The following is a 26,552-nucleotide window of genomic DNA, read 5'->3' on the forward strand; positions in this document are numbered from 1 at the left end:
TATTTACATTTACATTTAAGTCATTTAGCAGACGCTCTTATCCGAACTGCGCATGAGCAATCATTCAATTCAAAGGCACCCCTTCGATGTAAAGTTGTTTTTGACAAAAATGAAAACGTGTCAGTCTGTCACTTTCAGGAGGTTGGAGTAATACCATGTTCAACTATTTAATTTGTATTGGAGAAGCATTTCCTGCCAATCTTCAGACTGAATTGTCTTTGATTCCATTGGTCCTTAAACGAAAACTCTACACACCCGGTGCATCGGGCCATGTAAAACGAACTCCCCTAATATTCTCTCTGCTGTGTGGGCACGAGCAAATGTGCGTGCACGCTGTCAGTCAGATTGCATCAAGATGGCCGCCTCCAGTGCAGTGCTTTCAATGTCCAAAATCATCAAACCCATTTGGGGTGGACGGTTGGCAACGACGGCAAAAGTAAGACCGTTTTTATGATTCACAGTTATGATGATAAAGGAACTACATAAAACTAGGTTTGAAAGAAATAGTGTTTCTAGACTAAAACACAAGGTCATATCTGGTTAGCGTGCTAGCTTCCTGGGGTGCAGTCAATACTCCAAACAGTTACAAAACTGTTGGGTTTTTTTTTCAACAGAATGTAGCGTTTCTATTGGACAGATTATTCAGGTAGGTCCCGCCCTCTTTGCCGTACCTGGACAATAAAACGAAAGTTAGGTATGTAACCAAGGTTATGTGAGCTATATGGATCACTTCATTATATTGTTATCACTTTGGTGGAGAGATACATCCGAGGTGAGGATTTACTCCCGTGAGGCTGGGGTCCGCCCCTATATATAGACCCCATGGCCGCAACACGTTCTCTACATCATTTTTTGAGGCACCTCTAGCACCGTAGAGGATTGGATTGATCCATATAGCTCACATAACTGTGGTTACATACATACAGATCGAGACGCAGGTGCTGTCAATGTGGAAGGGGGGTCCCGGCACAGTCCCTGGAAGGGGAGGCGACGCCCAGGACGGCTGAACCAACCGCAGAGGGAGGTGCCACATTTACCCGATAGTACCTAGCAAAGGCGCAAGAGGAAACCCAGCTGGCCGCAGCACAGATATCAGAGAGGGGCACTCCTCTCAGTAGAGCTCAGGACACAGCCGCACCTCATGTTGAATGTGCCACCACAGATCCCAGCACTGGCCTGCCAGCCAGGCGGTGTGCTGTCGTAATCGTGTCCACTATCCAGTGAGAGAGTCTCTGCTTTGATAGCCCAGCCCCCAGGACCCTCTCACCATAGCAGACAAAGAGCTGGTCTGTTTTTCTCACTGACCGTGTCCTCTCCACATAGGCAGCCAGTGCCCTCACAGGGCACAGCATGCCGGAGGGAGGCCCAGACTCCCCCGCCACTGCCAGGGGGTCGTAAGCAGACAGGGTAAAAGGGATGTTCACATGCCTGTCTGACAGAATCAGCTTTGCCAAAGCTACCAAGACCAGATCCAGATCCCAGCTTGCCATTGAGCAGGTCCTAGTTGGACGCAGGCGACGAACCCCCTTCATAAACCTGGAGACCAAGGGATGACACCCCACTGGCCTGTCCATCCACCCCACATGGCAGGCAGATATAGCGTGCCAAATACCCTCTCAGTGTAGAGGCTGCCAAGCCCTCATCCAAGCGAGACTGCAGGTATTGGAGGACATACTGCACCCTGCATGACTCGGGCACAACCTCAATACCAGTGCACCAAGAGCAGAACAACTGCCAGCGCAACTGGTATGCCGCGGTTGTAGCCAGTGCCCTTGCGCTCTGCATGGTGTTCATTACACCCTCCTGTAGTCCTAACATGGACCATTGGTGCCGTTCAGTGGCCAAGCCCACAGACTGAGGCAGTGCGGCCTCGGATGCCTCAGAGTTCCCCCGGCTTGAGACAGCAGGTCTGGTCTCATGGGAAGTTGCCAAGGTGTCCCAGACGACAGGGACAGGAGAAGGCTGAACCAGCGTCGTCTGGGCCGGTATGGGGCCACCAGAAGCAGACAATGCTCTGCCATCCTGGTCCTGTCCAGCACAGCCTGGATCAGGGGAAAAGGAGGGAATGCGAAAAGCTCCATCCCTGGCCAATCATAAGCCAGAGCATCCAAGCTCAAAGGCCCTGGTGGCGCCGACATGGAATACCACAGGGGGCAGTGTGCGTTGTCCAGGGAGGCAAACAGGTCCACTTGCACCATCCCGAACTTGTCCCACAGGTGCTGCACCACTTGGGGATGTAGGCTCCAGTCCCAAGGTGGCGGGCCCTCCCTCGAGAGCATATTTGCTGCCACATTCAGGATGCCAGGTATGTGCGCGTAGAGATGCTAGACGTCCCTGAGCCCAGAGAAGGAGCTCCCGTGCCATAAGATGGAGGCGGTGGGACCTCAGTCCACCCTGATGGTTGATGTAAGCCACCACTGTGGTGTTGTCCGTTTTCACCAGGACATGTCTTCCTTTCAGGTGTGGAAGGAAAGACTGCAGGGCCAGCAGTACAGCTTGGCGCTCTAGTGTGTTGATGTGCCTGCCACTCCAAGGGGGTAGCCAACAGCCGTTGGACAACCTGCCCTTGGTTCAACCCCCCCTAGCCAATCTGGGAGGTGTCTGTGCTGACCAGCTCTCGGCAGCACATCCGCAGCATCTCCACCCCACCCGAGAGAAAGGAGAGACAGCGCCACCTCAACAATACCCTGAGGCACTGTGCGGTCACCCGCAGCTGACGGTGGCGCTTCAGGTGCAGCCGGTGGGAGTTGAACCAAGGTTGAAGGGCCGGAGATGGAGCAGGCCCAGGGGAAGCAACAATGAGGCCGCCATCAGCAAGTCCAACGGGCGTTGGCAGGTTAGGGCGGATACCACCTGCACCTGACGAAAGGGGTCGAGGCAAGATGAGATCGGCCTGAACCCTTCTGGTGGGCAGGCGTGCTCTCATGAGGACTGAGTCCAGTTCCATGCCAATGAAGGCAACCCTCTGGGTGGGCGTCAGATGACTCTTCTTGTCGTTTACAGTAATGCCCAGCCCGCCGATGTGGGTCAGGGGCATGTCTTGGTCGGGGCACAAATCAGCCAATCCAGGTAATTGAGGATCAACAACCCTAGGGACGTGAGAGGTACCAGAACAGCATCCATGCACTTTGTGAAAGTGCGAAGTGTCAAGGAGAGGCCGAAGGAAAGAACCATGAATTTGTAAGCCCTCCCATCGAAAGCAAATTGTAGGTACTTTTAATGAGCTGGATGAACAGGAACATGGAAGTATGCCTCCCTCAGGTCCAGCGTCACAAACCACTGGTCCCTGGACACAGCCTGCAACATGCAGGCTGGGGACAGCATGTGGAACCTCAGTACCTTCAAGTACCCATTGAGGTTGCGGAGGTCCAGAATCAGTCTAAACCCTCCTTCTCTTTTTGGGACCACAAAATAAGTGGAGTAGAAACCACCTAGCTGTTCTGTCTTGATCTTGCAGATGGCACCCTTGTCCAGGAGCACCGGAATTGGAATCGGTACCACTTGAGCATTGTGGACAACATTTACATTACATTACATTTTAGTCATTTAGCAGACGCTCTTATCCAGAGCGACTTACAGTAGTGAATGCATACATTTCATAGAATTTCATACATTTATTTTTTTCTGTGCTGGCCCCCCGTGGGAATCGAACCCACAACCCTGGTGTTGCCATCACAATAATAAAGACATGAGCGGAAAAGTTTGGGGCGGAAATGGCTGGGATAAATCCCATAATGCTATGTGAATGAAGTCTTACATCCCTCCAGGGCATTAAAAACAATGATTATTGGATTACTTCTGACATGTTTATTTCCCTGACCATGGTTCATTGCTTGTTAACTATATTTTGGACTTCTACCCAAGTGCGCTACATAATGACTGAATCAAATGTTTCAAAAAATATTAATTTTTAAAACGTAATCTACAAGGGAATGGCATTTGTCATTATGCCATGTCTTAGTTTATCTTAGGTCAGGCTATTGTTCAATGATATTTCAGTCTAAGTCAGGGTTTCAAAAACTATGAATAATTTAACTGCACCATTAGGCTAGCTAAAATGGCCATAACCAACTGGGCAACCAACTGGACAACACCCATGGGGACTCCACACACTCCTCCCACTTTGCCCTTTGAGACTGGGAGAAGTGGCCAGGGAAGGGTGTGTCAGGGGTCCTGCCAGGGCCCACCTCTCCTCTGGCGCCCCGAGCTCCTGGGTCCCCTGTGCACATCCCTATGGCGGTGAGGTTGAGAGGTTGTAGCTCCACCGCACGCTGTGCCCCTCCCTGCTGTCGTCCCTCCAGCACGAGGCGATGGGGCAGGAGAGGGACCCCACCGTAGTTCAGGTGCAGGTGGGTGGCGACCGTCCGTCTGCCTTGGACCCGGGAACTGAGGAGGCGGCATGAACCGTCTCAGGGTCTCCCAGTCCCTACGAACCTTATCGGTCTGCTCCAGAATGTCATTAACCCTTGGGCCAAACGTCAGCCCTGGGGTGATGGGGAGAGTGGCAAATGTGTTCTGGAGAGCAGCTGGCAGACGGGATTAGGCCTGCCAGAGATAGCGCCGGGAGGTAACCACCTGCGCCATGGTCCATCCGTTGGAGTGGGCCACATCCCTCTGGAGCAGGGAAAGCAGGCGAGACAACTCCATCGCAGCACGGCCGCGTTGGAGGCCAAGAGAGCAGAGGGACCCATATGTGGCTTTCAAGTCCCAGCCTCAGTGGCGGGTTCCACCCTTTAATCTCCCAGTCCGGGAGGACCATGGCAGCTATCATGGTGTCCGTGGTCGGGTACTCCCAGAGGCCGAGTGACTCTGTGCCTGCAACACAACTCCGTGGTCCAGTCTCTGCTGTGAGTCGGAAGCGCCCCCAGGCAGAGGCCCAGCTCTCCTGCAAGGCCTCGATGAACTCAGCAGAGATGGGGACAGATGGAGAGTCATCACTGTCCTCCAGTTTGATGTGCAGTGGCAACCCGAGTGAGTAGGCCTCTCGAGCTGCTGGGGGGGCGATGAAGCCCCACTGCCGGCTTCTGATGGCCTGTCAGCCTGGTAGCCCCGCTCACGGTGGTGAACAGTGCCAGTATCGTCCCCCAGTAACAGCCTATCACTGGCCAACAGGGATCAGCTGTCGTCGGCATCGACGCTATCAACCTCCTGACACAGGGAATGCGCCCTCCGTTCAAGGTGGTCCCAGCGGTCCGACTCCTGCACCCGTCCAGGACTGGCAGTAGATTGGCTCTGCCTGCGGTGGCTCCTGCCACGCTTCCTGGGAGGGGTACTGGGCCCAGTAGAGGGACTAACAGCTCGCTGGCGCACCACTCCTGAGGGAGGGAGCTTGTCCGAGCCTGGCCGACCCACTCGCGAATGGCCTCCAATCGCGCCAGGCGCAGGCGTTCTGAGAGCACCACACAAACAGGCATCCAGTAGGGCGCTCCACCGCCCTCTTCGCGTGGCTCAAACCCAGGCAGTGCATACACGAGGTATACGGATCTCTTGTTTTTCGCCAACTGCAATATTACCTAGCTGGTTTAATATCCAAGCAGGAAACAAAAAACAGAATCATATGATGGAGTAACTCCATTTTAAAGAACTCCAAAGTTAATGTCTCAACGTAGTGGAAGCCCACCACGATACTCTTACATTCTGCAGGGGAAAGAACAAGAAAAAAAACCCTGCAGGGTAATTAAAGCGATTCACAACACACGGAACAAGCCAGTCCGCAAGTTGTGTAAAGTAAATACATTCTGTGGCAGCAAGAGCCACCAATATATTAATGGATGCACACGGAGTCATAGTATAACACTAACGAAACACAAGCACGACAAACCACGGGCGGAAGATATAGATCAACAGCACGCAGCGAGTGGCGCTTCCCAGATGAGGGGCTGGCTATGTGGCCAGCTGCTCCAGGCTGCAAACAGCCAGTGAGTATACTTCCAAGCAAGGTATAACACTTACTAGTGACTTACCAAGCGAACTTCAGAAAGTTTGTACCTTAAACCATACGGACGTCCGCCGAGAAAATGAAACGGAACGCGTGTCGCGGCCATGGGGTCTATATATAGGGGCGGACCCCAGCCATGACACAGGTGTACACGGGAATAAATCTGTAAATCCTCACCTCGGATGTATCCCTCCGCCGCGGAGTGATACCAATATATTGGAGTGATCCAATATAGTGAAACATTAAACGCTAGTTTTCGTTGCAAAACATTTGGAGTAATGATTACACCCCTGGTTAGCATCAGTAATGATTACACCCCTGCTGTCTCATCATTTTTGTTTCCAGAATTTGTTCTTAACTGACTTGCCTAGTTAAATAAAGGTAAAATAAATACAAATACATTTATACTGTACTGTTGAATGTGTATCACTACTAGAAAGCCTCACAGGTCCTTAATAACCACATAATCCACAAATTGAGTTAGCTAACGCCCTGTTTTGTTTCCTCAGGTTTTTGGAGCCCCAGTGAGCAGTCGCAGAGAGAAGTCAACAGTAGTGAGTGCCCATCTTGGAATCGGTATCAACTAGATTATCTGTGGTGTTATGAGTAGGCCTAAATCTTGTGAATGTTGTCTGGCCAAGTCTTTCCTCAACTCCACAATGTATATCACATCACTGGAGTTGAGCGGAGACCACTGTTGGCGTACTGAACCTCCGACTTCGAATCGCTGTCAGTCGATACTTGTAAAAATGTACATTCTTAAACTCTTACCGTGTACCTTTTCTTTGTTTGCTGAAATCCACACTTTTTAATAAAACCTTTGTCAAATACAACCAGTGATTGTTTCCTCGCATCGACTGACAGCGACTCAATGTAGTCACCGCAACTCAGCTAGGCCTCTTAACACTTGACATTTTAGCTACACGAGTTGCCTGGTACACTTAATTGTCAGAAATCATACGGGTTGCTGTCAACTATGTCTATTTGAAGCATCATACTAACAAGGTAGTGTAAGTTGTGTGATGTAGCTAGCCTACCCAGGTATTTTACTATGACCAGAACGAGCTTCACACTGCCACTCTGTCAGATGAAAACGTTTCTGAGGGACATTCAGACGGAACTCTAAATACTTCTGCTTGGTATTGATTATTGTTGTGTTGATTTGGTGTGACAAAGCTAGCTAGCTAACTCTGCTAACGAACCCAATTGTCAGCATCCAGCTGAGCCTGTGCAACCTGATCAAGCCCCTTTACAAATTTTTGGGACCACATTGGGGAGAGGGAATCAAGGATGAGCTACCAATCTAAGGGGGGAAGGGCAACTGTTGAATTTCAGGTGCTTTGCTAATCTCTCACTGTATTGTTCCGCTTTTCCGGCTGTGTTTCTACAACTAACAGGGACAAATCATTGTAAGTACCAGATTGCATCCCATCACATCATGTTACAGGCCTCCACATACTCATGTTACACATAACAAACAACACACCTTATTCACACAATTGCCACACAAACGTAGCATGGTAACTCTGGCAGAACAATACACAATGATGACAAATGTGTACATTTCAGCCCCCTCCTGCAAAGTATGGTGGCAGACACACTGTAACTCTCATACCTGGAGATGGTATTGGACCAGAACTTCTCAATCACGTCAGGGAGCTCTTCAGGTCAGTTAAGTGTGTTTTATAACAATCGATAACATGTTTATGAGCAGTTATTCACAGTTTATAAACGGCTTATAAACACAGCCACTAATATGTCCCTGGGAGCTCTGAACATCTGTTAAAAGGAACAAGCCACTCTAAAACTATCCTTTGGTATTTGTTGCATTAGTCCACTGTTGATACAGTTCCACAATGTTATTAAAATATTTAACATTCAAAACGCTCTTTCACTTGTCACATCATGATGATGGGTTTTGATCATCATGACGATGTGACAATTAGCATTTTGAAAGTTGTATATCATGAGTGTATTACCAAAATATAGTTTTTGAGTGGATTATTCCTTTAAGTTTATTATAACTGGTTATAACATTCATGGCTTATAAACACCTATACCAGTTCATTAATTAAACCATTTCTATTTAATATACACTACCGTTCAAAAGTTTGGGGTCACTTGACATTTCCTTGTTTTTGAAAGAAAATCACATTTTTTGTCCATTAAAATAACATCAAATTGACCAGAAATACAGTGTACACATTGTTAATGTTGTAAATGACTATTGTAGCTGGAAACGGCAGATTTTCTTTTTTAATGGAATATCTACATAGGCTTACAGAGGTCCATTATCAGCAACCATCACTCCTGTGTTCCAATGGCACGATGTGTTAGTTAATCCAAGTTTATCATTTTAAAGGCCTATTGATCCTTAGAAAATTGCAAAGGGGTTATGTTAGCACAGCTGAAAACTGTTCTTCTGATTAAAGAAGCAATTAAACTGGACTTCTTTAGACTAGTTGAGTATCTGGAGCATCAGCATTTGTGGGTTCGATTACAGGCTCAAAATGGCCAGAAACAAATAACTGTCTTATGAAACTTGTCAGTCTATTCTAGCTCTGAGAAATTAAGGCTATTCCATGTGAGAAATTGCCAAGAAACTGAAGATCTCGTACAACGCTGTGTACTACCCCCTTCACAGAACAGTGCAAACTGGCTCTAACCAGAATAGAAAGAGGAGTGGGAGGGCCCCGGTGCACAACTGAGCAAGAGGACAAATACATTAGAGTGTCTAGTTTGAGAAACTGACGCCTCACAAGTCCTCAACTGGCAGCTTTGTTAAATAGTACCCGCAAAACACCAGTCTCAACATCAACAGTGAAGAGGTGACTCAGGGATGTTGGCCTTCTAGGTAGATTTGCAAGGAAAAAGCCATATCTCAGACTGGCCAATAAAAATAAAAAAAGATTAAGATGGGCAAAAGAACAGACACTAGACAGAGGATCAATTAGCCTTTCAAAATGCTAAACTTGGATTAGCTAACACAACGTGCCATTGGAACACAGGAGTGATGGTTGCTGATAATGGGCCTCTGTATGCCTATGTAGATATTCCACATAAAATCTGCCGTTTCCAGCTACAATAGTCATTTGCAACATTAACAATGTCTACACTGTATTTCTGATCAATTTGATGTTATTTTATTTATTTTTTTAAATGGACAAGAAATGTGCTTTTCTTTCAAAAACAAGGACATTTCTAAGTGACCCCAAACTTTTGAACGGTAGTATATATTGGATTAAAGCAGTAGTGAGTGGCTACCAAGTTCCTAAAATGTTATTCACAGCTTATAAACACATCGACATATGTCTCATATATACGTAGTGGTACAACCAATGAGTTGAGGTAGAACGACTGAGTCTGTTGTGTTCTGTAGGTTCAGCTGTGTGCCTGTGGACTTTGAGGTAGTGAACGTCTGCTCAGCTACTGAGGATGACATCAACAACGCCATCACTGCCATCCGCCGTAATGGAGTGGCCCTCAAAGGTAGGAGAAACACTGTAATGCTCATAGCACCATGCTCTTGTACTCACATTGTAGGCAGGTTCCAGCTATAGAACCAATTATCCATAACTGCAAATGTGTCACTCACTGCAATGTATGATCAATTATCTGTATTCTATAGAATGCCTATAACCAGGGGCGAAAATCTGATATCAACTTTGGAGGGGACAATTACATTAAATTTTCTCAAGAGCAATTCCTGAGGGGGACACCAAAGGTAGTGCTGTAACACCTAGCCTACATTGTAATATGGTAAATGTATATTGAGGAACCAAAGAAATAAGGTGTTTGCCGTACTCCTAACTACCGGTACCCAAAACTACACAACTAATCACAACAGCAATACCATTGCCTTTAACAAATCTTAGTTCAGTCACCAGTTTAAGTTGAGAGTGGGGGTATCCATGGCATTTTCCAATTATGTTCCTATTTTACAAGTCAAAAAAATTGAGAACCTTTCATAATGTTGCCAAACAAAGACTCAACAAACTTACCTGAGACTCCCTGTCTCTGCCAGTCTGTCCCTGCATATCTAATCCCCAACTCTGCTGTCTGTGTGCCATCTGTTGCCTGCTCTGCCTAATGACATCATTGTGAAACATTTCCATTAGAATGTCATTTCTTTCTTATGAACATTTTATCAACCAGTCTTTGAGATATTAGGCTACTTGGGTTCTTACTATGCGTTTTGGTGTATTGAAAAATACTCTGATGTCCGTCTTTTATTTTTCTGCCATTTTTCTACCTGGCTGGCTGGCTACACACACAGTGTGTAGGTTATTTACAGTAGGAGATGGGCTTCTATCATCTTCAATCATTCTATTTGGGTTTCGATCTAAAAGGTAGCTAGCAAATGTGAAACGGATTAAAATGACGAGTTGACAGCTGTATGAGTTCACCATTTACACAACATGTGCTGCAACCTTTTGTAATTTTAATAGTTTGTTTCATATTGGCTGGCTTCCAACAATAGCAGAATTTGCAAAGCTAGCGAGCACCAATTCAGTTTCAGTGGTGTTTGCTATAATCTTTGCTACCCGGGTTAAATAAAGGTGAAATAAAATAAATAAATAAAAGTTCACTTGCGACAATTTAGCTTTTGCAACGAGACCATTAAATATATTTAAGACAATGGTAGAAGAGAGTGTAGTTCTGTTCAGTTTGGATTTCAGTTTATCGCTAACCTTATCACAGGGACTTTGAAGCACTAACTTACATCATCTGCATGCTGATTCCATCTTTGACGACCCCACATAAATGGAATAGGTACTAGCTAGCTTAATAGTTAATATTTGCGCGCTAGCTCTGCATATTCAGCTAGTGTGTGTGCGCGATTGACTGGATTAACCTCACGTCAGTTACGTGCATTGAGTGCCTTTCAGACAGTAGATACGACCTCTCTGTTACCTAGCAAGCTAAGGAACTGGCAGTGGATCAAACCATTGTGAGGCAAAGGGTGGGGGGGTTGCAATCTTTTGAAACTTAAAAACGCGCTATTAAGTGTCTATAATCAGCACAATTGCTTTCGTTGCGTATTATTAATATTATTTAAATTACATAGTTATCTTTCAGTGATATATTGGGGGGGGGGAAATCATATTTTTCCCAGGATGGGGGGGTCGTGTCCCCCCCGTCCCCCCCGGGATTTCCGCCCCTGCCTATAACACTCACAATGTTTATGCATTTGTTTGTTTGTAGGTAACATTGAAACCCTCCACACCCTGCCTGCTTCCCACAAGTCCAGAAACAACCTCCTCCGGTAAGTAAAGGTTTCTATCCAACGGTTTATTTAAAAAAGACAGAGGACATCTTCCTCGAGTGCTCCGTTTCTGCTCACGGTTTGCCGATCTCTAGCCCAAACGGTCGTCTGTTGCTCTGCGGCTCTCTCTGTCCAGCCCTGTCAGCTTACAATGTCTCCACCCGTCTCTCTGTCCAGCCCTGTCAGCTTACAATGTCTCCACCCGTCTCTCTGTCCCCCAGTACCACTTTGGACCTGTATGCCAACGTCATGCATTGTAAGTCCCTCCCTGGAGTCCAGACTCGTCACAACAACATTGACATCATGATCATCAGGGAGAACACTGAGGGAGAGTACAGCAGTCTGGAGCATGAGGTTACACACACGCACAGACACACACGCGAACGCGCACACGCTCACACACTTTCACTCCCCTCAACTTATCCCTTTTTTTCATTCACTCTCTTTGCTTTATATAACCTGTGTTAGCATCCCTCTCTCCTTCCCTTCCTCCTGTAGAGTGTATCAGGGGTGGTGGAGTGTCTCAAGATCATCACCCGGACTAACTCTCTAAGAATCGCTGAGTATGCCTTTAAATTGGCCCGGGAGAAAGGTCGCAAGAGGGTCACTGCCGTCCACAAGGCCAACATCATGTAAGTCAAGTCAGCCGAGGTGTAGATGTGTATTCCACCCGTTGTCTGTTATGACTCACACTCTGAGCGCTTTGGGGGCTGCGGTCCAATTGTGTCCCCTTCTCCCCAAAGTGTGCACTCGTTCACTCCCCCTCATAAATTGAAATGGGACAGAGTTGTGTAAGAAATATGGTGGTAACTGCACCTGCCCCCTAGCCCACGCGTACACTATTCCAATGCTTTGAAAAGCACGAGGTGGAGTGAACAAGTCAAGTGGACACTTCAAGAAGAAGGGTAGAGAGTCAGAATGCAACCAAGGGGTTCTTTTCCCCTTCACAGGAAGCTGGGAGATGGTCTGTTCCTGCAGTGCTGTAGAGAAGTGGCTGCTGGGTACCCTGACATTGCCTTTGACGCCATGATAGTCGACAACACCACCATGCAGGTATGAAAACCAATGTTATCTTTATTATACAGGCACACCAGAACGTTTTTACCTGGTCCCAGATCTGTTTGTGCTGTCCCGCCAACTCATATGGCCGTTGATATTGCCATGAGTTGGCACTTGGCAAGGCGGTTGAAACAGATCTGGGACCAGGCTAAGAAAGTTTATATCTCTTTTGTCCATATTACTCATGCTCATTTGTGTCATTTACCCATTCCCCTCTTATTCCCTAGCTGGTGTCCAAACCCCAGCAGTTTGATGTGATGGTGATGCCCAACCTGTATGGGAACGTGGTCAGCAACGTGTGTGCTGGCCTGGTGGGAGGGCCAGGGCTGGTGCCAGGGGCTAACTACGGCCGCGACTATGCTGTCTTCGAAACGGTCAGTCCACTGGGCACCTGTAATGTCTGCAACTCTGATAATGTAATACGATGCTCCTACAGTGGTTTATTGAGACGCACCTACAACAGACAACGTCTCGATCCCATCGGGATCTTACTCCAAATAGGGCTTAGCGTTTGTAAATTGAGGAGTGAATGCTGGACTTAAACAGTAGTCAGTTGACTTGGCCATGTATGTCAATGATCTCTCGATATGCTCGCTCTCTTGTCTTTTCTCTATGTGACTTTCAGGCCACCAGGAACACAGGGAAGAGTATTGCTGACAGGAACATTGCTAACCCCACTGCCATGCTACTGGCCAGCTGCATGATGCTGGACCACCTCAAGTAGGTTCACCTTGCATCGTCTAATGAAGGGGCTGTTTCTAAACCATGACGATGTGTATGTGTTATCTGAGCAGCAGTCAACTTGTTGAACAGAACAGATGACATGAAAGTCAACTCATTGTATTTCTTTGTGTCTCAGGCTCTTTGATTATGCCACTATGATCAGAAATGCAGTCCTGACAACCATGAACGAGACTCAGGTAAGTCAGGTTCTCTCACCTCACTGCACAATACACTCACCAGGGGTGTATTCACTAAGAACTCCCGAGTGGCGCAGTAGTCTAAGGCAATGCATCTCAGTGCAAGAGGCGTCACTATAGTCCCTGGTTCGAATCCAGGCTGTATCACATCCGGCGTGATTAGGAGTCCCATAGGGCGGCGCACAATTGGCCCAGCGTCGTCCGGGTTTGGCCGTCATTGTAAATAAGAAATTGTTCTTAACTGACTTGCCTAGTTAAAGGTTAAATGTAAAACCTTTTTTTTTTTAAGAACCCAACCGAACCAAATGAAAGCAAATGGAATGAAATGGGGAGGGACCTAACTGAATTTGTCATTGTAAAATGTTTTCCGTTTGGAGTAAACTGTGTTGCAAAATGTTTTGCAACTGTTTGCTACGATGTAATGAATACACCCCTGCTCAATACTCTCACCTCACTGCACCCATATCACGCTACTCAATACTCTCACCTGACTTAACACACGTCACTGCTCTGTATACACACACACACCTCACTGCCGACTGACCTCCTGAGGGTCTGGCCAGTTATCAATGGATAATTCAGCCGCGGCCTGGTCAGAGCGGATGGGCGGGGGGCCGGAACATAATTCTAATAATTTGTACATTGCAAATTGACCACAACAAAATAAAAATCACTCACTTGGCCTAGCGCAGGGTCGGCAACAGGCTGCCCATGGGCCAAACCTGTCCCGCAGGCAGCCTGTTGCCAACCCTGCTCGAAGCCAACTTGTCCATCCTGTAATCAAATGTATGCTGCTCTATAGAGCCTCTTCATCGTACAAAATGTTACCATTGTACCCACTGATTTATTATCAGTGTAGAATCCCTCTGAGCAGGGTGTGATTGATAGTAATTCTGGGGCCTGGGGAGAGCAACATTACAGAATATTCAGAAATAAATGTATTGTGTAGAGTAGATATGATTGTCGGTCACGGAGAATATGGAATGGTGTTCGGTCTATTTGCTCTATTTATATCTGTTTCATCTATATTGTTTCTTTGAGTAGAATGTGATTTGTGACTAGTTATCTTGCAGTTGCACACAGCTGAGAGGGATATAATGGCGACATTGACAATTGTCTCAAGTATCATTCTGCCTTTGTTAATAATATTCTTCTTCTGCAGTTGCACACAGCTGACATTGGGGGGCAGGGAACCACCTCTGAGGTGGTCCAGGCTATCATGAGGAACATCCAGAGCAAGGGGCCTCTCACCAGCGAGCTCTGAACACACACACGCACTTTGTGGATGTGTCTCGTATGTTTAAAACAGCTGTAATGTACTGTATGTGTGTGCTGAGTGAGTGGGGGTGTGTTTGTGCATGTTTGTTTCTATAGTGATACTCCTCTGTGTTGTTGACGTGTGGGAGCGGTTCAGTCCTGTCTTTACACACACACACACACCTCTTTCAGACTAGCAGAGTGTATTCATCAGTTGTCTTCTCCTTTGTATTCATGTCTGTGTCAATGATTAAGTTTAATTTCACACCATTCTGTCTTTCCATAACCATTCCCTGGCCGGTTCACTCACATTAACCTTTGTGCATAAACAAAGGAAGTAGTAGGCCCAAACTCTACATCAGTAATAGCATGCTGTAGTGAAGAAGTAAAAGCAAGGATCTATCTCTTAGGTTTAACCCCAGGACATGATAGCCACTCTCTGCTAGGTGTATCCTACAACCCAGCACATAATAGCTAGATTGCAACACATTCAGCTCTGCTTGAGACATTGGCTTTGTTTGATTGTATTTAAGCAACCATTCTTGGGTACATGGGTTCACTGTAGTCATTTGTGAGAGTTGAAACGGTTTTAGTATTTTCTCACAGTACAAATGACAAAGAAAGAGTGTAAACAGTTATGTTTCTCACAGTACTGCAATCTTGATAATAAATGTTTTGATGTTCTTCTCACACTCCAGCAGTGCTTAGCCTTGGGTCTCTGTCTTTCTGTTATCATCTTTATCAGATGCTGCTCATCTTTCCCAAAATCAAATCAAATCAAATGATTTACCATTGTCATTTCTGTGTCTTTAGATCAATTCACACTCTTTATTTGACAAGGTTTTTGTTTTACTGTTCTATTGAACTTTTATCTGTTACATATGTTCTATAACAACGGTGTCTTCATTTGAACAACTCAGAACTGTACACTGAAATGCCATTATTATATACTTTGTCAAACATACTGTTTTTCACTTGATCCTTTGAAAAAACTAAACCAGACTTGTGTATCTCTGTGTTGTACTCGAAAGCAACCAATGTGTTTGTACCTCAAATACCTATATACTGTCTCTTATTAACGTACAGTGGTTGAAATCTAGAGTGATCCCAAGGACATTTACCTGCTAAATGAAATTGTGTTTATTTTGGTTTCATGTACTATGTAAAAAGGTTATCTAAGCCTACTTTTGTTGTGTAATACTTTTTCAGGATCCAACACATTGCTTGGTAAATTTCAGTGCAATAGATGCTGCAACAAGGGAACGGTATTGGCATCCAGGCAAATTGAAGGGATATTTCCCAAATGGCACCCTATTCATTATATAGTGCACAATTAGTCAAAAAGTAGTGCACTATATAGAGTGCCATTCGGGACTTACTCAGGCAGTTATTTTGGAAATAGTAAACATACCTGTAGAGACAAAATATGAGTTATGAAAGGTAGGGTGCAAATACTGCTTGTCAGAAGTATGATTTAGGTTACGATTAGGAATGACTGAAATACGTAAAGGAGGGTTAGTCAAACAGGAATTGGATTTTATTTAATCCAACCTGGATGTGATAAACAACTCCCTTTCTCTTTAGAAATACGTTTAGGCTATGTTACCTGGAATTAAATAACCCAGAAATGCGTATCTGATATTGTTACATCCATGTTTGAATGGTACTTTTATATTGAATATACTTTTACCACCATGAAGTATGTTTTAGACTTATTTACTTAAGTGAAACACCGTAAAATATGTAGCTTATTCTAACGGGCCTATAAAATACACTTCCTACAGTCTCAGTGAGAGGTGACGTGTCAACACAGCCACGTTCCCATAGTGCATTGCGCTGATACGGTGCGTTACAGCGCAACGGTCTGAAAGCTGACGTAGACGTGTCTGCAACAACTGCTGAAATAACTAGCTGCGCAAGTCTTTGTCGTGTTAAAGACATTTTGAGAAATCAACCATGATGATCCGAATAGCCGCGTTTCTTGCTCTTGTCTGCTTGTGCACCGGTGAGTAATTTCAGAGAGATTGCAACAGTAACTAACTAGCGTCAAGGAAATCTACAGTGCATTTGGAAAGTATTCAGACCCCTTGACTTTTTCCAAATTGTTACATTACAACCTTATTCTAAAATGGATGAAAAGATTTCCCCCCCCACAATCTACACACAATACTCCACAATGACAGTTTTTAGAAATGTTTGCAAATGTATTAAAAAAAAACTAATATCACATTTACATAAGTATTCAGAACTTTGACTCAGTACTTTTTGGCAGCGGGGAGTTTCTCTCGTTCTTCTCTGCATATCCTCTCATGCTCTGTCAAGTTGGATGGGGAGCGTTGCTGCACAGCTATTTTAAAGTCTCCAGATATGTTCAATCGGGTTCCAGTCTGGGCTCTGGCTGAACCATTCAAGGACATTGAGGCTTGTCCCGAAGCCACTCTTGTGTTGTCTTGGCTGTGTGCTTAGGGTCGTTGTCCTGTTCGAAGGTGAACATTCGCCCCAGTCTGAGGTCCTGAGTGCTCTGGAGCAGGTTTTTGTCAACGATATCTGTACTTTTCTCCGTTCATCTTTCCCTCGATCCTGACTAGTCTCCCTGCTGCTGAAAAACAACCCCAAAGCATGATGGTGCCAGGTTTCCTCCAGATGTGACATTTGGCATTCAGGCCAACGAGTTACGTTTTGGCTTCATCAGACCAGAGAATCTTGTTTCTCGTGCCTTTTGGCAAATTCCAAGCTGGCTGTCATGTCCCTTTTTACTGAGTAGTGGCTTCCTTCTGGCCTCTCTACCATAAAGGCGTGGTTGGTGGAGTGCTGCAGAGATGGTTCTCCCATCTCCACAGAGGAACTCTGGAGCTCTGTCAGAGTAACCATCAGGTTCTTGGTCACCTTCCTGACCAAGGCCCTTCTCCCCCGATTGCTCAGTTTTGCCGGGCGGCCAGCTCTAGATAGTCTTGGTGGTTCCAAATTTCTTCCATTTAAGGATGATGGAGGCCACTGTGTTCTTGGGGACCTTCAATGCTGTAGAAATGTTTTGGTACCATTCCCCAAAGCTATGCCTCGACACAATCCTGTCTCAGAGCTCCACAGACAATTACTTTGACCGCATGGCTTGGTTTTTGCTCTGACATGCACTGTCAACTATGGGACCTTATATAGACAGGTGTGTGCCTTTCCAAATCATGTCCAATCAATTGAATTTACCACAGGTGGACTCCAATCAAGTTATGGAAACAGGATGATCAATGGAAACAGGATGCACCTGAGCTCATTTTCAAGTCTCATAACGAAGGGTCTGAATACTTATATACTTATTTCTGTTTTTATTTGTAATACATTTGCTAACATTTCTAAAAACCTGTTTTTACTTTGTCATTATGGGGTATTGTGTGTAGATTGATGAGGGAAAAAATGTATTTAATCAATTTTAGAATAAGCCTGTAACGTAACAAAATGTGGGAAAAGGCAAGTGGTCTGAGTACTTTCCAAATGCACTGTATTCGCTAGCTAGCTTACTGATAAGAGTATGCTAGTAAACTAGCTATTTATAAGTAATATCTTCATATTTTACCATGTTTGAAACTATAAATCTAGGAAAAAAATTCTAGCTACCGGTATGTATTTGGATAGCTGGATAAGAAGGTGAATGTTAGCTAACAAGGTTGGATAGCTAGGTGGCTAGCTACAGTAGCCATTCTATTCAACCCAATTTTGCAGATTTGATCAATCTGCACCACCAGATAGTTAGCTAGCCAAGTCAATTATTTTGTTATGCACTAGCTAGGCTCTCAGAGTAGAAATGAACAGTACCTTCACATTAAGGTAGCTAGCAAAGACTGCTTGATTTCATTTCTTCCCATGTTGTTTAGGTGAGAGCTGTTCAGACCCAGTGATCACCCCCTCTGCCTACACCACCTCTGATGCCGTCATCTCCTCTGAGTCTGTCTTTATCGTGGAGCTCAGCCTGGCCTGCGCCAATGGAGCCCAGGTACTGTAGTTAGACACGACAGACAGACACACCTCTCTTTTTCTCATCACGCTCTAAATGCGTATCTTTGTTCAACAGAGTGTGGCTCTGTATGCTGACGTCAATGGCAGACAGTTCCCCGTGACCAGAGGCCAGGATGTCGGCAAGTACCAGGTAAGAGATGGTATGATGTGTCTGATGTGGACATACACTATGGATGTCCAATATACCAAGAGTCACTTGAGCCTCTGTGCACATGCTGTGGGTTTATGACTTAGTTTGTCATGTCTTCGCTCTGTCTCTCTCTGTGTTTCTCAGGTGTCCTGGAGCATGCCCCACAAACAGGCCAGCTCCGGTACATACCAGGTCAAATTCTTCGATGAGGAGTCCTATAGCTCTTTGCGCAAGGTAGGTGCTTCATTCCTATTTGTCTAGCTATGAGTGTAACTGCGGACTTTTGTCACGTTCAAGACAACCCTGAAATTTCTGACTTGGAAACTCGTAGAAAGATGAGTTTCCTGCTTTTAAAGTATCAGAATCAATGAATACGAAGCTCTACGCAAAAAAAAAAGTGAGCAAATTCTTACCCAGAGGTTCCTAGTGGTCTTGAATGCGGCATCACTCACACTTGGCAAGATAATCAGCGATCTAGCTACCAGTCATTTTCAATGGAAGGAGGAGACAGCGGCTTAACAGTTGGTTACTAGACAGCAAGAGTTCCACATTTTCCCAAGTTTTGCACATTTCTTTGACGTGACCACCCGATAGCCAATCGTGAGAGCGCAGCTCGATGCTAGCAAGCTTTGACATTGGCTAAAAATAACTGGTTATGCATGCTGTTTGAAAGATACAACCACCAGGGGAGATCTCAATGTCTTGATTGTTGATTATCTCTGCAAGTGTAAGTCCAGAGTAAAATATTTGTGCATACTGTCAGATATGACCTATAGCCTTATGCAATTGTGTGTATTTATATTTGTTTGTTTGTTTTTTAGGCCCAGAGGAACAATGAGGATAGTGACTCCATCCAGCCTCTCTTCTCTGTCAACGTGGATCACAGGGTGAGTCAGCATAGACAGAATAACAAATGAATACTCGATGAAAGACAGTCATGTCTATAGTATACGCATTACGCATAGAAAATGGAGACGTCACAAACGGCAGAAGAGGAAACACTACTGGAGGCACCTTGCCGTTTTTGGAGACAGTGTTGTATTTGGTTGCAAAAGGCAGTGGGCTGCAAACTTACGGGAAATACGTGAATTGTTTTCACAGTTAGCTGAGATGTTTAGCTAGCTAGTAAATGTTAGTTACACAAAGCTCAGACACGTTTTTGCTAGTTCAAGTAGCACAGTTCTGTCAAACACATCAGTCTTCAGAAATGGTGTCTCCAGTTTACATTTATCAATTGTGTTGCACCTTCCATGTGTCTTCACACATGATGGAACACTCGCATTTAGTGTTTTCCATTCTCATCTGAGATTCCTTCCTAACTGGTGCTGCGTTGTCTTGTTGTTTCTAGGGTGCATGGAACGGCCCGTGGGTGGCTACTGAGGTTATGGCTGCTCTCATCGGTATCCTGGTCTACTACCTGGCCTTCAGCGCTAAAAGCACCATCCAGGCATAAAGGACTGCAAGTCCCACAGTTCTCTGCAACTGGAACTCTAAAAGACTGTTGAATTCTGGTGTGATTTTTCTACTAATCCAGAACAACAATTTGCCACCATCCATTTCGAGATGCGGAACTAGTTGTTTTATATTTTTTATTTAAAAAATTTTAAGCAGAAAAAGCTATTGCATTTTGTCAAGTTGTGGTAAAAATTGCACACCTCAATCAAACCCGATGTACCCCACTAACTGAATTGAGCATGGTCATTTTGTGTTCAAAAGCAAACCCAGGTCCTGAAAGTTAAAGGACTGTTTCTATATGCCAACACTGACTTCCTTTCACAGCCTCAGGCTTATTGTTTACCTACCGGTGGACTTGGCCTCTGAGAGACAAGAATATCTGTCCATCATTCTGTGGTCTTTCTTGTGAAGGACCTTCATTGGTACTGATACTACACAGTCTAAAATGACTGGTTCTGTATCTACAAGAGTCTCAGTAGGAGTGCTCTAGCAATACTGATCCTAGATCGGCACTCATACGCTGAGATACTGTGAATACGGACACTGGTGTTTTAAGAGTCTGATGCCACTGTGGACTTGGCAGTTGCTGACTGGCTGTGTCTTACCTACAGTACATGGAACTGTTGCACTGGCTGGCTGAAGAGGCCAAATATTCAAGTATTGGTGATTATTTGTGCTTGGTGGTCAAATGAATAAATGGTTTGCTTTTCTCTTACTGTGTCTCAATTATGCTGCACACATCTACATCTAGGGGCAAAACATTATCCAAGGCCACACTACAATGCACCAAACTAAAATGAGTTACTGCTAAGAGTATGAAGTAGAGCAGGGGTCCCCAACTACATTCACCTGCGGGACAATTTGTTTCTTGAGCAGATGGTCGAGGAGCCTGATCATAACTATATATCATTTTTAATCGCAAGAAGCCCAGAGTTTTCAAAAACCCACATTTCTAAATAAAAGTACTGTATACTAATATAGTATTTGAAAAAAATAAAATCCCACGGTCTGCCTGTTGAAGACCCCTGAAGTAGAGCATGACCTTAGTGGTGAGGATATTGAAGGATGTGTTGCCTGCTACATTACATAGGATACCTGTTAAACTGTATAGGCTTTTATCATAGCTGTGTCCCAAATGGCACTCTATAGGGCTCTGGTCAAATGTATTGCACTGCACTATATACAGGTATCTGCCAAAATAATGGAAACACTTGATTATATGAGAGATACAAATATATACTGAAAGCATGTGCTTTCACACGTGTGGTTCCTGAGTTAATTAATCAATTAACACCCCATCATTCTTAGGGTGTTGAATAAAAATGCTGGGCAGGCCATTAATTTCACTAACATGGCTGTGCCCCCATAGGATGACAATGCCCCCCATCCATAGGTCACTGAATGGTTTGATGAGCATGAAAACAATGTAAACCATGTCTGTCTCAGTCACCAGATCTCAACCCAATTGAACGCGTATGGGAGATTCTGGAGCGGAGCCTGAGAAAGCGTTTTCCATCAACAAAACACCAAAGGATGGAATTTCTTGTGGAAGAACGGTGTTGCATCCGTCCAATAGAGTTCCAGACACTTGTAGAATCTATGCCAAGGTGCATTGAAGCTGTTCTGGCTCGTGGTGCCCCAACGCCCTATTAAAGACACTTTATGTTGGTGTTTCCTTTATTTTGTCAGTTACCTGTAGGTAATAAGGTGTGCCATATATATAGTGTATATACCCCTTGACTCAACACCATCCCTTCAATGTATACCACAAATTCTGGAAAGAAATTCTCATGAATAGTTTTTCCTTAATGATGTCTTCTTTAGCAACCTATTCTTCTCCATACTCAGCATCTCCTCGCACCTTTGTGTGGTATTATGTGGTAAACATATCCATAAATTCCTGCATCATCTAGCCCTCCTATTGCTGTTAACAGGTTCACATGCATGCCTATAAGGAGGAAAACCCTGAAAACCCTGTCTGTGTCCCAAAAGGTATATTATGTCCTGCATAGTGCAATACCTGGTCAAACATAGTACACTAAGAAGAGAAAAGAGTGTTGTTTAGGACACAACCCCTTAATGGAACCAGTGATTATTTTAGTATTGCAGGGGAATGCTCAGGGGAATAACTGTCACACCGTGGTATGCCTTGATAGTGGAGGAGAGAGTATGCTCTACATTTCAAGACTGGCTGAGGAAGGAGTCTGATTTTAAGTGGCTGTTGCAATCTGGATCTCTCTTTCTCTCTCTCTCTCTCTCTCTCTACTGTCAAATCTGGCAGGCTGGTTTGTTCTCAACTGTCTTCTAAGAAAGTCATGTAGTTATTTTAGGTCAACTTTTAAGTGGAGGCTGCTGAGGGGAGGACGTCTCATATGGAGTCAGTGGGAATGGTACCATACACATCAAAGACGGTGGTTTCCATGTTGTTGATACCACTCAATTGATTCCATTCCAGCCATTATTATGAGTCGTCCTCCCCTCAGCAGCCTCCGCTGATTCACTGTAGAGTTGGTCTCATTAAAAGTAGATTTTCATCAGTTATTTGCAGTACTCCCAACTGGACAGCGTGTGGCAGCTGTGTGCTGCATGTCTGTCGTTCACTACCATCATAATTGAACAGTGTTGCTACACACACTCACCAGCTGAAACACCATCATCTCATAGGTTGGTCTGCGGATTACTTGTAGATGAAACCCACATTTTTTACTTTGTGTGTTATCTTTTATGCTACTCAACTTTTTCCTTCATTCATGACACATTGTGAATGATTCATATGCCTCTATGGCAGAGTCTGGTCTCTATACAGTAGCAGTGTCTAGTCTAGGCTTATCTATGGATTTAAAGGAAGCGTTTCTATATAAGTGATTTTTTTGCTGTGAACCAGACAGTGTGACAGTGAGTATTATATTGTATATATACTGTATATATGATTTATCGTATGGGATAGGCCTATTGTTGAAACCTCACTGGTTAATGAGAACACAGTAACTGTAACTCCCTCTGTCTATCCAAGCGAATTATGTAAACTCTGTACTTAGTCCAGGTAATACGATATACAGTACAATCTCCTGTATACCTAAACAATGTACAAAGTACACATGAGCTTTCTCATATCTATCTTTTCTTTAACTGCTTTAACAACACAATAGTTCAGAAACATCCCCTTCTGGAGTAATTCTGAAATAACACTGGGTGTGTGTGTGTGTGTGTGTGTGTGTTTGCGGGCATGCGCATGTGTGCATGTGTGTATGCCTCTGTGCACATGCATGTGTGTGAGACAGTATGCATTAGAGACACTCCCTTATCACCAAGCTTGTTCCTGTGCTATGGTGTGACTAGGAAGGGAAACGTCAAAGCCTTGGACTGATGCATACATACTGACATGGCTAACCCTTCCTTTCTGCCTCCCTGCTCTCTATTTAATGCCCCTCAGCTGCGTTGCTAGGACCTCTTGGACTAACACCATCAACCTATAGTCATTGTCCAGACTGGCACTTCTATTCTCTATTTAGTGCACTACTTTTGACCAGAGCCATATGGGCCCTGGTCAAAAGTAGTGCACTATATAGGGAATAGAAGTGCCTTATATTGTGAATAGGGTTACATTTGGGACTCACACCTTGGACTAATACCACCTATATGTGTCCTCCTCAGTCAGTTGACCTACCTACAGTACTGTATATCAAGAGGTCACTTTAACACGTGAGCAACCCAGTGGGAACAGTTGGTTGAAATAACGTCATTACTGGTTGAAATATGGTCAAAATGATGTCATTACAACCATGGGCGTCTGACTTTGTCTGAAAGTGGGGGTACTAAAGATTAGGAGGGCGGGGGGAGGTACTGGAGGACCTCGCCCAGAAAATGTTTGCGTTTATTAAGTCTACACTTTCTTAACAGGGGGAATCCATATTTATGAACAGAACACAACTATTTTGCTTATGCTTCGACGCAATAAATTATATTGAAAAAGTGTTTTAATGACTAGATTACTAATCTACTCCCTTCCCTGAAAATCCCACCAATAGTGATCGATTGACAGGCCAAACTATTAAGAATGTGGCCAGGATAACGCATGACAATGAGGAAATGAAATCGAAAATGGGAGGAATAATATAGTTTTACTCAATAAGGATTTGAATTTGAGTTTGGACTTGGTAGGTTAAGAAAAAGCATAGTTAAATTGCACATTAAGTTTTCATCTTCTTTTTGTCACAAATAATGCGATCACAATAATGTAGTACATTATATTTTAACAATTGTTTTTCTCAATATGGCAGTGTTCTCTGTTAGAGCATTGAACAAGAACTGTCAACTTGAAAATCCACACTGGAGTTTTGCATTTCAATTTGCTAATTATGTTCACATAAAAATTATATTGCTAACATATTATTAATTAATCAATGTCATTTTCAAATGAGCATTTTTTTGGGCAGCTATATGTACCCATAAATTAAGACCCGAATCTGCAATAGAAAGAATAAAATATAGCTCCAGTAATATGGCTCATATTTCAATGTTTGGGCTAGAGCAGGGATATCCAACTTTTTCATTTCATAAAGGCTACTTTATACTAAAAATTGTTTTTGGAAGCTACTCATATACAGCCTGCATATTTCAGAATCTTGTCTTTTTATGATGAAAGAAAAAAGGGTTTTACATTTGAACTAATCTTGTCATAAATTGTCATTCTGTCTAATTGTGACCTTTTGAACAACAACCACAGTAAGCTACATATTTGACAACAAATCATGAAGAAACTGAATTATCATGCAAAGTATGAGGGATAACAAAAGTGTGATCTCATCAAGTACATTAGTTGACATTCCGCTTTTCCTCTGACATTTACTTTTTGGGCGCCATTGTTTGAAGCGCTGTCGCCATGACCTTTTTTTAAAATTAAGCAGCATACACATTTGATGCAATAGCGTTATAAATTGTGAGATACAAATAGCCTGTGCTTTTTCTTTTGTAAAATAGTAGCATACAGATAAAACTTTGGCTATATTGTAACTGCGAAGTGGCCGTGGTGCACTTGCATATGAGTCTCAGCCAGGACTGTTACTTTTGTAACTTAATGAAAACATTTTAACAATGTGATTTAACTGATTGACGTTGGGAAAATAGGTGGCCAAAAAATACTGAAGGGTGTTAAATGCATGTAAACAGCTTGGGGTGTTACGTATATGCCGGGAGTCAGGTGCAGAAGGTGAGTTTAATAATGATAAATGCAGATAAACAAAACATGAGACGTGTACAGAACGTGAATAAAAACAATACTACCTTATGACTAATGGCTACTGAGGGCTAAATAAAGGGAGAGTAATCAAGGAAATAATGATGCCCAGGTGTGCGTAATGATAGGGAGCAGGCTTGTGGATTCATGGTTGCCAGGGCCGGTGGTTAGTTAAACAGTGAGGTCGAGCGCCGGAGCGACATGGGGAGAAAAACACTTCCACAGATGTAATAATGTAATATTAGGCCTACTGATTATTTCTAACTATCTTGCGAGATACTCATTGACAGCCCGCAAACTACTGGACATGCAGTTTTCTGCTAAGGGGCAACCTTTGGTAGGCTGATGGAGGTCTGCTCAGAATCGGAGTCTGCACTACATCAAAAATAAATCATGTTTTATTGTCACATACAACAGATAGTTGTAGTGAAATGTGTTGTTTTACAGGGTCCGCCGTAGTAGTATGGTGCCCTTGGAGTGAATTAGGTTTAAGTGCCTTGCTCAAGGGCACACCGACAGATTGTTCTCCTTGTCGGCTCGGGTATTTGAACCAGCAACTTTTCGAGTTACTGGTCCAACCCTCTTACCGCTAGGCTACCTGCAAATCTCTTGTGGACAGATTCTTGTGGACAGATAAAGAGGAAATGACAAACTTTCGCGACAGAATTGAACTTCTGCATAACCAAGATTACAGATAAGCCTAATCAGACATGCCCATGCGCGTCAAGGTTCTTACAGGCAAAGTGAAATGATACAATGCATTTGCTCGTGGTGCATGCAAATGATATGTAAACACCATTGGACCAACACCATCAGACATGGAACAACAGATACAAACGTAACAACAGCGCAACACAATAGATTTTGCAGGTGCCTTTTGATTTTACACACCAGTGGTGCAACTATTGCTCTCCAACTGCACTGAACCAAAAGTTGAGAGTGGTCGACAAAACCATTCATCTTGAGGTGACGGGGGTGCTAAATAGCCTACAATCTGTTAATTATTATATAATATTTCAAATGGAGATCTATTTTAATACAGATTAGCTCAAAACATTACTAATCATTGAAAATGACAACTTACCGAATGGATCATGACAATTTTCTAGTAAAAAAGCATACGTTTGCACCCTGTGAAAGTGGGGTTGCAGCTGCTCTGTTTGCTCCATTGCTCAGGCGCCTATGATTATAGCATGTTTACAAGCAGAACTGGTTTGAAATATGGTTGAAATTGTCGTTACAACCTGTTTTGCTCACTGGGAAAGGTTTAGAGTACATCATTT

The 26,552-nt window shown here is 44.2% G+C and overlaps 2 protein-coding genes across 3 annotated transcripts; both read left to right on the forward strand.

Annotated features, from left to right (window-relative positions):
* The first annotated feature begins 288 nt into the window (after positions 1–288).
* On the forward strand, positions 289–15,624 carry LOC106567023 (isocitrate dehydrogenase [NAD] subunit gamma, mitochondrial). Of its 2 annotated transcripts, XM_014135798.2 has the most exons (13): positions 289–436; positions 6,448–6,492; positions 7,336–7,347; positions 7,508–7,605; positions 9,318–9,427; positions 11,144–11,204; positions 11,426–11,558; positions 11,703–11,836; positions 12,155–12,257; positions 12,491–12,637; positions 12,889–12,983; positions 13,123–13,183; positions 14,346–15,624. In XM_014135798.2, the coding sequence occupies exons 1-13, from the start codon at positions 356–358 to the stop codon at positions 14,445–14,447; spliced, it is 1,182 nt and encodes a 393-aa protein (XP_013991273.1). In that variant the 5' UTR covers positions 289–355; the 3' UTR covers positions 14,448–15,624. The 2 variants fall into 2 exon arrangements, with proteins under 2 accessions (XP_013991273.1, XP_013991274.1); XM_014135799.2 differs by lacking the exon at positions 7,336–7,347.
* Positions 15,625–16,257: 633 nt separating this feature from the next.
* LOC106567025 (translocon-associated protein subunit delta) lies at positions 16,258–20,743 on the forward strand. The gene is made up of 6 exons (XM_014135804.2): positions 16,258–16,445; positions 18,307–18,425; positions 18,504–18,578; positions 18,723–18,812; positions 19,400–19,465; positions 19,927–20,743. The coding sequence occupies exons 1-6, from the start codon at positions 16,397–16,399 to the stop codon at positions 20,029–20,031; spliced, it is 504 nt and encodes a 167-aa protein (XP_013991279.1). The 5' UTR covers positions 16,258–16,396; the 3' UTR covers positions 20,032–20,743.
* The last annotated feature ends 5,809 nt before the right edge of the window (positions 20,744–26,552 follow it).

Source organism: Salmo salar, chromosome ssa13 (genome assembly GCF_905237065.1).
Source record: "Salmo salar chromosome ssa13, Ssal_v3.1, whole genome shotgun sequence".
Taxonomy (NCBI): Eukaryota; Metazoa; Chordata; class Actinopteri; order Salmoniformes; family Salmonidae; genus Salmo; species Salmo salar.

Coding starts and splice junctions, on each gene's coding strand:
- LOC106567023 (XM_014135798.2), top strand. CDS start 356: ATGGCCGCCTCCAGTGCAGTGCTTTCAATGTCCAAAATCATCAAACCC. Junction 7,606..9,317: donor CACGTCAGGGAGCTCTTCAG/GTCAGTTAAGTG, acceptor TGTGTTCTGTAG/GTTCAGCTGTGTGCCTGTGG. Junction 11,837..12,154: donor GTCCACAAGGCCAACATCAT/GTAAGTCAAGTC, acceptor TCCCCTTCACAG/GAAGCTGGGAGATGGTCTGT.
- LOC106567025 (XM_014135804.2), top strand. CDS start 16,397: ATGATGATCCGAATAGCCGCGTTTCTTGCTCTTGTCTGCTTGTGCACC. Junction 16,446..18,306: donor TCTTGTCTGCTTGTGCACCG/GTGAGTAATTTC, acceptor CATGTTGTTTAG/GTGAGAGCTGTTCAGACCCA. Junction 18,813..19,399: donor CCTATAGCTCTTTGCGCAAG/GTAGGTGCTTCA, acceptor TTTGTTTTTTAG/GCCCAGAGGAACAATGAGGA.